We start from the raw sequence: 13,670 nt of genomic DNA, 5'->3' as shown, positions 1-13,670 counted from the left end.
TTTAACGATATTCGTTTAAACTGTGTTTTAAGAATATTCGTTTGCTTTCTGTATCAAAAAACTGTGTTTTAAGGATATTCGTTACTCTGCACTTCCAGCTACAGCATAGGTTTTCTCAATCTCAACACCTGGCAGATATAGGCTTGTACATAATGTACATGTACAGGGAGGGAGGGACTCATGATGTATATTAGTCAGTGATTTGGCGAAAAATAAAACTTCTGGGAACTCAGATTAGTCAGTCATATCGTCGTATGTGACTCATCAGGGTCCGCTATTTTGTACGCGCGACCCAAGCGCGCGACACTGTCGTGCGGGCTTCAAAACAACGCACGCATACAGTATGACTATGACATCTCGCGATATTATTCTGAACGGTTGTAAAGTGCCTGCTGCTGCTGTCTCCCAGCAGCGCCAGACAGTCAGTCAGCCACAGCCAGCACAGCAGGGCAGGCAGTATGAAATGCCGAGCTGTCATGTCATGCAGAATGACAGATTCCGGTCGAGTTTATTGAGGAGTTATGATTATGAACCGTTGCGATTTAATCTACTTTCGCTAATTGACTGTTGACAAGTTGACAGGGGACGCTTTGCTTTAGAAACGGACGAAATAAAATAATACAAAAAAACCGCCCACTTCGATCATATCAACAACACCGGTGTGGGTCACATACACACACACAGCAGCGTGTGGAATGGCAGCTCCGCGACCCATTAAAGGCATCCTGAAAAACAAGAAGTCCAGCGGCACAGATGTCAAATCTCTCCACGAGGACGTAGCGGTGCAAGAGGAGAACCCAGAAGGAGAAGAACCTTCCGTGGGACTGTTGGAAGAGCAAGATCCAGAACAGTAAGTTGCTGCTAGCCCCGGCTAGCTAGCTACACACTTGTTAGCCTCAGTCCACTCCCTCCCTATGCTCCCTCCCTGTCAGGCTAATGGTAGTTAGCAGTTAGCTGCCACTGTGCTGCTTTGGTGAACTTTGGTGGCTGTTTTGACAACTGTCAAGTGGGCTTTTATTATCATTGGCATGCTTGATTGGTGGAATTATGATCCTGTGGCTGATGGATGCAGGGATACATCTCTTGTTTGCAAAAACAACGCAGTAGGTAAGCTAGAGCAAAGATGTCTCGACTCTTGACTGATGCAAACTTACATCACAATTTAAAAAAATAATACTGATTCACAACACTGGTTTCCAATAGAACCCATCTCTCTCTCACAGACACAGACAAAGCCACAATACAGACAGACAGACAGACAGACAGACAGACACACACACTTCAGACAGACAGACAGACAGACAGACAGACAGACTTCATAGCACTATCTGTCCATACTAGGCATGTTAGACTTGTCAGAACTTAGCTTGCTGTGTGTATCTTAGGCACCTCTGCTTTAAGACATTTATCTCATTGGCAGTCACTTTGGTGCTCTGAGTCTGGACCAGAGCTATTGCTCCACTTTCTCCTTGTAGCCTTGCCCTGGAGCAACTGAATTAACCCAGAGTGACTCAAAAACCACTCTGGTTGTGTGTTAAAAGGAATCCAAATTATGCAGCTACTGTAGGTGGTGTGATCACTGACTGATATATGAGACAAAACACCATTGTGATCATTTCTTTTGTTAGATATTGCACTTCAGAGGTGAAAACGTCTTTCTTGAAAGCTGCAATGCTGCATATAAAAATAGCGAGGTCAGCTCACTGCACCGTGATCTATTAGCAAGATATTTTGTCCCTGCTTAAAAAGCTTTAGGGCTTCGCTATGACGGATCATCATAGCTGAACCGCCCAATGAGAAAATGGGCCACTGGAGGATGTCAGTTATTAGCAAATTCCAATCCTAGCTAGCAGTGAGCCAAGCTTCCCTGTGTGACGGGTCCATTTTTGTTCCATTTGACTATATAAATTGGGGTCCCAGAGATAGAAATGCCATTAAATGGGGGACCGTAGCCTAATGCATGTCAAACTGGGGGTCCTTGATATTAAACAGGTTGAGAATCACTGCTAGAGCCGTAAAAACTTCTCTTATTGGGGGGGTCCCTGGCATATGGGAGTCTGCATGCTAATTTGTGTCAATTTGGGGGTCCTTGGGTCTTTGGGTGTAGAGCACCATTTCTCAATGTGGGGTCCTGTTCTCTAGGAGGTTCCAGGGGTCCGCTAGGAGGTTCCAGGGGGCCTCTAGGAGGTTCCAGGCGTCCGCTAGGAGGTTCCAGGGGTCCTCTAGGAGGTTCCAGGGGGCCCCCGGGTAAATGATTCCTAGTTTATGAACCATTACAGTGTAGCTTTGGGTACCAGATAAAACAAAATGTTAAAAAAAGGCTGAGAATCCCTGCAGTAGAAGAAGGGAATCAAGGTGCTTTTCAGAAGGACTTACAGTGGGCATCCAAGCAACAAATCAATAGGGAAGAGGCCATGCTTCAAGCAAACACTTGACAGCAATGCAATTTACAATTTAGCTAGAATGCTCTTATCCAGAACCACATGCAACGTGGATCAGACCAAATGGCATGGACCATAGTCAACAAACAGGGTAAATGGTCAAGTAGATAGAGTCCAAAGGAGAAAAAAAGGTTACGTTAAGGACAACTTTGTTTTTTTCTTCAACCCAGGTTCATCTTGGATAAGGTTTATCTAGGATACCAGGCAGTAAACATCAAACCTAAAATTTGTCTCAACATATTAGTGATCGACCGATATGGTTTTTGGCCGATATTTCCGATCACCGATTAGTGGAGAATCAAAAAGCCCGATAGCCGATATTATGACCGATATTAATTTAAGTTAAAAAATTTTTTTTTACAGTAACTAAATTCTAACACAAAAATTCCTTTAAATGCATTGGAGAACATTTATTGCTTATAAAAAGTTAGTGCAAGAAGCACCAACATCGTTTTCAGTAACAACCCCCCCCCCCCATCAAATGCAGCTTTAATTTAGTGCAAACATGTACTGTAGCAGAATATGGAACATAGTGCTGTATGAAGTGCAGGCACAGGCTTAAAACATTTATCTAAAAAGAAATCAGGGAAAAATAATCAGTTTATTTATCCAAATTGGTGATCTACAAGCCCACAGCACATTGCAGCATGACATGTTGAGAGCTTGTAGATCTGCTGCCCAAACTCCCCAAAGCCATGTGACCTTGTTGTTTTTACTCCACCACTGAAATTTGCCACTTTCAAGATCATAATTTTATAGCAATACAAGACAATAGCCTTGTATGTCTCAAAACACTGGCCTACCGTTACATTATTGTCAACTAAATACAAATATTGACAATGCTACTGATTGGTTCATTCTTCATTGGCTTGCAGTTAGTTATTGCACATAGCCAAAATGCAATAATAATAATAATAGGCTGGTCAGGATGGGGGGGAAAAGTTGTCCTTTTAGAAAACATTCAGTTGGCTCGCATGCATGCACGCACACACACGCACACACACACACACACACACACACACACGCACACGCGCAGCATGTGGGCACACGCGCGCACACACACGCAGCATGTGGGCACGCTCGCGCGCGCGCACACACACACACACACACACACACACACACAATCAAAGAACCGTTTACATCTGCTGTAAGTTTGCAGCGTTAGCATAGGAGCTAGCTTTGGCTAATGTAGGTCTACCACTGTTACACCTTCTGTCCCTCTCAGTGTGGATTTTATTTTTGTTAATGCAAGATGAAAACAGCAATGTTTATGGTTACAAGGTTAGTATTACTCCTTCTAGCCCTGGTCCTCTCTCTTTTTACTCCGTGTGTGTGGAACTGGGAGGGAGGGGGGAGCAGGCAGAGCGTGCTGTGCTCTGTGTGTGTCTACTCCTCCGTGTTAGACACGCAGCTAAGCTATATACATCTCCTTACAACCGTACTCTACCGGATTTTCAATGAGAGTGGAGTGGTTGTTGTACTTTTTTGCGCATTTATGACAAAATATAATAATCGGCCGTTTTTTTTCGATTATTAACTTTTACCACCGATACCGATATTAATAAAAAACATGAATATCGAAGCCGATAATCGGCCGTGGCCGATTATCGGTCGATCACTACAACATATAACTGCTACAGTATATGTACCGGTACTGCAAATTACTTTCTTAGCATCAGTGGATTTGCAAACGGTGTATGTCTATTTATATATCGGTGAACAACTAACCAACATGTTATGTCTTTATAATGTAATTAGCAACTAAGGAATGAGGACGAGGAGTGCTAGGGGGTGAGAGATAGTCTGAACTCTGAAGAGGTGAGTGGAAAATGGGTGGTGAGTCTGCAGTCATTCCACAGCCTGGCCCTGGGCCTGCCCTGCACACGCAAGAAATGATTCAAAACCCTCAAAAGGCAGCAGTTTATATATAGATATTTATTTATCTTACTTAAATTTAAAAGAACTAACAGACCTTAACCCATTCTGAACGGGAACCCATTTTGGTGCTAGCATCATGTTGTGCTTTAGCTATTGAAAAATAGCAGATCTACAAGCTCATAGCGCGCCACCAAGTGGCGCGCTACGAGCTTGTAGGTCTGCTATTTTTGAAAAATCGAAGAACGACTGACATTTTTAGAATCTGATCTCAGGTCAGAATGGGTTCATCAGACCAGTGTGTGTCCAGTGGAAACCTCGTATGAATCTGATCTCAGGTCAGAATGGGTTAATACTTGGGGAGTTTGTTCCACATAATGTGATGCATGACAAGCACTAATTACAGTTTTACTTTAGTGTTTTGTACAATACACAACCCTTTAATGGTTTTGCTCATGCCTCATGTCCAATATTATATATTTGGTTGATTTAGTGGAATGTAAATGTTTGGCAGCCAGGCAGCATCAGTCCAGGCAGCTTTTGTTGTGGAGTGGAGCACTAAAACTAGCCTGTTCTAACTAGTAGTTCTTGAGTGTCCGTGGTTGACCTTGACAGATTTGCCAGGAAAATCCATTTTTTAATTTGTTGGGCTGAGTCTCTTATAGCATCTTGAGGACAGCAGCTGTCAAGTCGGCCAAAGATTTGTAGCAGAAACAATAAGTCCCTTATATGTGACTTTGATTAGTCATTGGGAATACTTTGGAATGTGTCCAATGTTCCCGATAGGTAGGTAATATGCTACAGGTTCCCATAATTACTTTCTGGACCATTGTTTAAAGTAACAACACTAGCATTGTGTACCAAGACCAGTACAAACTCCAAATGCCCATTTTTCTTCTTATCTGAATCCACTGTGAGAGAGCAACGTTGCCCCGCCATGCCTCCTTCCCACCAGTTCAGGATATCCTCACGGTCAGCCAGACATCCAGCATCCAACATTCATTCAGTGACACCTGCACTGACACGAAACAATCCAGCTTCCTTCTGTCGAGGTCTAGAGAGAATATGATTCTGTGCCATTGAGTGCGTTCCACATTGTACAGCTGCTGACTGTCACATAGAACTCGCCCTGAACTCACAGGTCAGCTAAAGCGAACACTCTCTCTGTTAACACAGCCAGTCGGTCTTGATACTGTTTAGCGAATGCATTGCAAGGTTATTTAAAAGTTTATTCTTATTTTAAATTGTTTTTTTATCATCAAGAGGATATCTTAATTAGAGAATGCATTTCTGTAATGCTGGTGATTATTTGTTAAATTACATCTTGAGTGCACAATATCCAAGATTGACTCTTTATTGTCCCTAATGCCTCCTGCTGTTTAGTGCCACTGTTGCCACATCAACATGTACCTACTGTATATCTGTAGCCATCTGAGCTCCCTCCTATTCTGAGGCTTTTTTCCAGCTACTGTAGTCATCCCTTCACTCACACTCCATTATCAGGCAACTTTATTGTTAAAGTCTCCTGGCCTATGGTACATTATTCATCACAGCCAATGACCTGAAGCAGGGCTGCAATACATGTTCCCATGAATGAAACCCTATCTCCCCTTCACTGTCTCCCAAAACTGCACAGCAGTCCAAGCTTGCTTGGAGACTTTTAAAACAGCAGAGAAAAAAAAATGTAGGACCCCTTCTCCCCTATACTGTATGCCAGCAGATTATAGGTTTCCCCGTCTGCTATTTTTTATTTAACCTTTATTTAACCAGTTAAAAACACAACATTTTACAAGTGGGAACTGGCCAAGTGGCAGAAATAAAATTACACTTCACTTCAATGCTACATCGAACATGTTACATTATTGTACAGCAAATAAAACATCCATGATACACCTCAAATACCTAACAAATCACCAAAGTGCTAATCTTTTAGTGGCAGGGCAAATACACAATGTACAAAATATAAACGGAGATACATCTGTAATAAATAGTACATATCCAAAGTTTCCAAACATGTGCAGGTGTTGGACTGTACATCAAAGATGATCCTTTTGAAACTTCTCAAAGGAACTTTCAATGCCAATATTAGTCTGGATATTAGTCAGATTTCTTTTACCCCCCTCAGATTTGAATGCTGGTACTACACAGTACACACCGTAGCCGAGCATTTGATCTGAGGTTTAGACCATTTTTGACCAAATCGAATTTGGCTACTGGGTTCAGTGTGACCAAACAAAACAAACCATGCATTCAACTTCTTTGGAATGCACTTATAATTTACAAACCTTTCAAATGGAAACTTGGCTGTAGATTCTAGAAAGCACCAGAACCTGTCCATGCTGCTCGTTATCTCTGCTACAACCCGATAGCTTAGTAGTATAGTAGTAACCTCTCATGATAACGACTCACTCTATTTAATGAGTTTGCCCTAAAAGTGCAATGTTTCCAGCTGTTGGACCCTCAGGAGAAAAAGGTTGTTATTGTGTTATCAAGTGCAAAAGATAAGTCTATATTTAGCGTCTCATAGTAGTCTGCTGCTCTCTGCTGTGAGTGCCATTTTTGTTTGCGTGTGTGGGATGTTATGTCATCAATGCATTGTTTTGTGTCTATTTGACTCTCTGACTGACCGAGAGGGTAGACTTGAGTGAATTGGCAGAAGAATGGGCTGACTGTGTCCTCTGGCACATTGTGTAACTGTACAATAGAGGTAAATAATTATGAGTGTGTGTAATGGGATGAGTGCTGTATGTATAGACTAATTGCTGGTCGCAGCAAACGTATTTCCTGTAGGCGGAGACGACATACAGTATCTGCGGTGTGAACTTGCCGGTCTTCTACTACATTGAATGGTAGAGTGACTGATGTTGGTCTGCCTCAAACGTTACTCTTTTACCTGCTTTTTACTAACACTAACTTTACAAAGATGCCCAGAACATCGGGATGAACCTGTGTAGTTTATGGCTGCTCCAACAGTGGTGGCAACATTCAACTTTGGAGAAAAACGGAATGTCGAAAGCAGTGAAAGGTCCGGTCTCCTGAAAGATGCATAACGTCAGTCTTACCCAATACCCGATCTTTCTGTTGTATGAACACAAGGCTGCTGTACTTTATACGGTATGAGTCATACTTTAAATGCTTAATATGAGGTAAATAAGTACAGCGGCTTTGTTCATACAACAAACTGTTGTATGTCCGCACAGTATGTGTGCGGACGGACGGTCGCTCTTTCGGGCCCTAAAAAGTTCTCAATTTATAGGCCATGTCCTCATACTATGTGAGTGTGATTTGATTTCCAATATGTGCACCACTGACCACAGCCTCACCAACATCTGAATGTGTTGGGCTCATCTTAGGCACTTTTCCTGGTTTCCATGAAATGTCAATTTTAATTCCATTTTACATTTTAATATATTCAAATTGGCTACAGTACTAGTGCTGCAGTGCATAATTCTTCCCAGATCCAGTGATATGTACGTTTTTAATTTCAGCTTCCTAGCTTCCTTTTAATGTTTAACAAAATATTCAAATTCATGCATAAAAATGTCCTTGCTGTCACATTCTACTAGATCTGCTGTACTGCATGTGTACAGCATGTCTCTAGCCTAGTTCATGCTCCGTTGCATGTGTGGTGTGCACATAAAATAGCAGACCTACAAGCTCACAACGCAACTCGGTCACTCGGATGCAATGTGTTGTGAGCTTCCAGGTCTGCTGTGTTTGATGTGTTACATGTACTGTCATGCGACTTAAGTAATAGGTATGCTTTTGAAATGCAAAGTTTCTCCAACTCCGTTTGCCTTAAGTTGTCACCCTGTTTGATCCAGAATTCCTTGACAATGATGAACTTGTGTTGAACTTGTATTTTCAGTGATTTGACACCAGCCACATCATGTCATATAATCATTGACATTGATATATGATATTAGCAAGGATTCCGCAGGAGCTCTGAAATAGATGTTCTCTTGCACCCACAACTGTCATTATTTCCATTTCATGAGGAGACTTCTGAGAGCCACTACACTTTGCAATGATGATGATGTTTCCTAATCAATATGTTTAATTCAGTCATTGACACTTAGTAAGGGTTAATATTTACCTTCCCCTGGCCGACCGGGCAAGTGCTCATTTTTAGAGGGGACGCAACCGTCTATAATCACAACACCCGATATCGTCTGTCTAAACACATGAACGTGGCCAGTAAAATTAGAGCATTGTTTGCCTATAATCTGCTGTTTTCACTGTTAATATAATATAATATAAGTGAACCCATAATCAAAAAGTGTTAAATCGAATGCTAAATTTACGTATCATTTTATAATGTACAATTTACTTTTCAGGCAAGAGCGCATGACCTTTTGGGCAAGTAGAACATGACCTGTACTTGCTTGCAAGTGCCTCTGAGACCTTTGTGTCAACCCCTGATGTCATTTATGATGACTTCAGGTTCATGGCAGAAAGCCAGCCACTCTGGTCTGGAAGGAGGACTCTGGACATCCCATGTGTTCCATTGAAGCAAATAGATTAGCAGATGAGATGAGGCTTCCATCCAAGTGACATTTTCTTAAGGGAAATCACAATCACTACAGTACATTTTACTGTATACAGCAACAGCAGTTTGTCTTGGTAAACCACTACCAGAAGATAACACATTATCCATATTCACATTCCATAGTCACAGTGACATGGCATACATTTTACTTTTATATCACATGAATGTGGTCAGTTATGTCCAGTACAGTTAGTACATATAAACGTAACCATCTGATAAGGAAGTTATTTACAACATAGGTGCAGTAACGGCTTAACTGGAGTTTTGTCTGCTTGGCAGTGAAAGGCCTGCAATGTTGGTTGATTCTACTCCATCCACAGCTCTAGGCTATTTAATGGAGGATGTGAACTTCACCTGAGTAGACCGTGTGAGGAGTGAAATCAACACCAGCCAAACGCTGGTAAATTGGTCTCCTAGCCACTTTGCCAGGCAACCCGACTGTTATTAGCAGGACCTAATGTATTCTTAAAGTACAGGCTGGCTGACTCATTAGTGGATGACCACTATAGTTTTTATTATGTAGTGTGTGGTATAGGGTTGCATGATTAATTATGGCTAAAATTATATTTTGTGGCGAGAAATAAAATAAATAAAAGTTCTAGAACCGGCAAGTTTCGTTTGCAGGTCCCCCTTTTCTCATACCTGTGGTGGTGAGAAAAAAAATCCAGTATGTGTTTTTGTTAAATCATTTCCTTAATGCTTTTTGGCTCACTGTTTGTTGGGACGGTGCCATATCTTATTACAGTATGTATTTGGCTTCTGATTTTATTGTGCCTCTGGGATTCTGGGTGGAGAGTGGAAATATGAATTTTATATTGTTCTGTTTATCAGCCCTTGTTTAATGATTATGAAAGGAAAGCAAGGTACAACATCTTACCATAAAATATGTTTGAAGTAATTGTCAAGCTCCACTATTACATATTTAAATATATACTGCTAAACACAATAAAATCACAACCCTTGATTACTTTTGAGCCCTAGTAGTAGTGTGTGCACATGATGGGCTTTCCGTATGCACACACGTGCACTGTGCGTGTACATGCGTGCACGGTGCGTGCGCATGATGCTCACTGCAGCACTCGGGGCTCATATTTATGGTTCCTCCTAGTTGTCTGTTTCTCTCCCATAGTACCCAGCCTCCTGCTCCATAAACACGTCCCGGGACTGCTTTATGACGAGGAGGAGAGAGACTCAGACAATTTAATGTCGAGCAGGAGAGAGAGACTGAGGCTATTTCACGGCTGTGTTTGGCAAGCTCCCTCCCCTGGTCCTGCCTGCATGCCAGACAGCCCTGATAAAACACATCCGCGACCGCTACTAGAGATACTCCCCGAAGGGCTGAAAAGTTTAAAAACTAAATGACAAAAACTTAAAATTAAAGGCAGGTAGAAAAGAGTAAGCCTTGTTGGTTATGGCCTGCAATGTTGGTATGACCACCACAGTTGAGTCTACTCTGTGTCCACAGCTCTAGGCTATTTAATGGAGGATGTGAACTTCACCTGAGTAGACCGTTAAGAGGAGTGAAATCAACACCAGCCAGACGCTGGCAAATTGGTCTCCTAACCAACCCGGACATTATTTGCAGGACCTAATGTATTTTAAAAGTACAGGCTGGCTGGCTAGAGTTCAATACTACAGCAGTGGTTTCTTCCAACCAGTGGTGCGGGGGCCACCAGTGGTCCTTGAGGGGATTCTAGGTGGTCCCCAGCTAAAGGATGGGAATTTGGGAACCAAATCTTTAACTCTTGAGAGCGATGAAACCAAATGGTTTCATTTTAACGCTTTCAAGAGTTAAATTATTATTAAACATCTGCATTACTTAATTTACAAGAAGTCTATACAATTAGAGAATGTAACATAATTGTTATTTTGATCAACGTCATCAACCAACATCAATACAGCATGGAATTGTGGACAGAATTTTATCCAACGATAACAAAATATTATTTTTAGTTTGCGGTCTGAGAGAGGCTAAATATCATCAAATGGTGGTCCGTGGCTCAAGTGCTGAATAAATAATGGGCCTTGATATGAAAAGGGTTGAAAACCACTCGACTCACCAATGAATGCAGAGGAAAATACCCTATATACCCTATACCCTAAAAAAAAGAATCCCTCCCCCTGGCAGATCTACCCACGTTGGGACTGTGAGTTTGTAGACTATTTTAGCCATGAACACAGGGGTGCCTGCCTTGATATTTTGGTGTGCCTTGGGCAAAAACCATTTAAAACCACTGCTCCAGATCCACAGTACTAATCTCTCCCTTCTTATTCTCATTTTCCTCCTTCATTTACTCAGGAAGAAGTCGCAGAAATGGGACGAGATGAACATTCTGGCCACGTACCATCCGGCAGACAAAGACTATGGTCTGATGAAGATCGATGAGCCCAGTACACCTTACAACAGGTGAGAATGAGCCCAGTACACCTTACAACAGGTGAGAATGAGCCCAGTACACCTTACAACAGGTGAGAATGAGCCCAGTACACCTTACAACAGGTGAGAATGAGCCCAGTACACCTTACAACAGGTGAGAATGAGCCCAGTACACCTTACAACAGGTGAGAATGAGCCCAGTACACCTTACAACAGGTGAGAATGAGCCCAGTACACCTTACAACAGGTGAGAATGAGCCCAGTACACCTTACAACAGGTGAGAATGGAGCCCAGTACACCTTACAACAGGTGAGAATGAGCCCAGTACACCTTACAACAGGTGAGAATGAGGCCAGTACACCTTACAACAGGTGAGAATGAGGCCAGTACACCTTACAACAGGTGAGAATGAGCCCAGTACACCTTACAACAGGTGAGAATGAGCCCAGTACACCTTACAACAGGTGAGAATGAGCCCAGTACACCTTACAACAGGTGAGAATGAGCCCAGTACACCTTACAACAGGTGAGAATGAGCCCAGTACACCTTACAACAGGTGAGAATGAGCCCAGTACACCTTACAACAGGTGAGAATGAGCCCAGTACACCTTACAACAGGTGAGAATGGAGCCCAGTACACCTTACAACAGGTGAGAATGAGCCCAGTACACCTTACAACAGGTGAGAATGAGCCCAGTACACCTTACAACAGGTGAGAATGAGCCCAGTACACCTTACAACAGGTGAGAATGAGGCCAGTACACCTTACAACAGGTGAGAATGGAGCCCAGTACACCTTACAACAGGTGAGAATGAGCCCAGTACACCTTACAACAGGTGAGCATGGAGGGCCAGCTCAGGTGTTCAGTGAATTCACTTATTAAAACGGATCAGAAAATGACTTAATTGTAAGTCCATTTTTATTCACGTCCGTTTCACTCCAGCATTCTCGGACCACAAACGCAAGCAGAACCTCCAAGCCACATCAACACAATCAAACTCACAGAACCTTGTACACGGGTCACGGCGGGGCTCCACCGGGTGCGCTGTGTCTCCGTCGCGTGCGTCAAAAAAACGAACCGGGGCAATTTTAATGCAGTCACGCAACGCAACGCGGGCAGTGGAGCCACCCTTCATTGATTTAAAACGCTCAATAGATTCAGGACTGGACATGGCCCCTGCTTGGCCAGCCTTCACAAATGGGGCAGTAGCCCAAGCCCACTGTGTGCGTGTGGTGAGGAGCAAACTATGGAGCACATCATAGAAGTTTGTCCTCTCCAAAGACTGGAAGGAGGATTAATCACCCTCCATACAGCAGACCAGGAGGCAACCGCTTTGCTTAAGGACTTTGCATTCGCTAAATAAATAAATAATGATTAAAAAGGGAACATTCCCTGACGGAGACGCGACGCTGACGCGCCCGTTGGAGCCCCGGTGTTAGTCTTGACCACATTTGGAATTCTTAACCTCCATACATTTAATTATTTTTATAGGTACTGTTTTAAAATTACTTTGACTGTTTTAATTGAACACACATAATACATTTCCTTTAAAAATGGAGGTGTAGTTTTGTGGATGTCAGCAAATGATCATGTGAGTGAGAGAGAGAGAGAGAGAGAGAGAGAGAGAGAGAGAAGGGGGGCATTTAGCTGGCATGTAATCCAATCTACCAGGGTGGCAGGGTGCTGCTGCAGAGAAGGTCACCCTGTTAACAGAAACTACCTCCTGGTCCGTCTGTCTCTCTCCTCTCCTCTGCCTTGTGTCTTTCTTTCTTATTCCCTTGTACACTTCCTTGTCCTTCTCTATCTCTCACTTGATCCAAAATGCCGCAGCTCGCTTGGTCTTCAACCAGCCAAAATTCTCACACGTCTCCCCCCTTCTCCGCTCCCTCCATTGGCTCCCGGTCGCTGCCCGCACAGAATACAAAACTCTGATGCTGGCATTCAAAGCAACCAAAGGCATGGCTCCCCCATTATCTCACAAGTATGATGGTACCCTACAAACCCTCCTGCGCACTCGGATCAGCCAACGCAGGGAAGCTGGAGGTACCTTCACAAAAAAACGCCGGGACAACGCTCCACACGTCCCAGACTCTTCTCCCTTCTGGCTCCAAAACTATGCAATGCACTTCCCATCACAGTCAGAACTGCAGCCTCACTCCCAATCTTCCGCCGTAGTCTGAAAACCCACCTCTTCAGACTCCATGGCCCGTAGCACTTGCCCTAGCACTAGATAGCACTTTATATAGACTTAGATATTATTTTAAACGACTTATAGCTTGTTACGTAGACAGCATTAGAATTGCATTTTATAGTACACATGTATAATATATAGTATGAATAGTTTACATAGATACTCCACTGGTACGTTCTTAGTTTATACATGATTCATGATAACTACTTTTACATGTATGCCATGTTTTTGTT

At 42.8% G+C, this 13,670-nt stretch overlaps 1 protein-coding gene across 1 annotated transcript in view; it reads left to right on the top strand.

Annotated features, from left to right (window-relative positions):
- The first annotated feature begins 439 nt into the window (after positions 1 to 439).
- ppp1r2 (protein phosphatase 1, regulatory (inhibitor) subunit 2) overlaps positions 440 to 13,670 on the top strand; it is a 30,084-nt gene continuing 16,853 nt past the window's right edge. The window contains exons 1-2 of the mRNA XM_080771275.1: positions 440 to 850; positions 11,165 to 11,272. Coding sequence (XP_080627401.1) covers positions 696 to 850; positions 11,165 to 11,272 — 263 coding nt within the window. The 5' untranslated portion in view covers positions 440 to 695. The remainder of the gene's footprint in view (positions 851 to 11,164; positions 11,273 to 13,670) is intronic.

This window comes from Protomyctophum bolini (assembly GCF_963924005.1).
Source record: "Protomyctophum bolini genome assembly, chromosome: 8".
NCBI classification, from domain to species: Eukaryota; Metazoa; Chordata; class Actinopteri; order Myctophiformes; family Myctophidae; genus Protomyctophum; species Protomyctophum bolini.
This window is presented reverse-complemented; position numbering and strand designations above follow the sequence as displayed.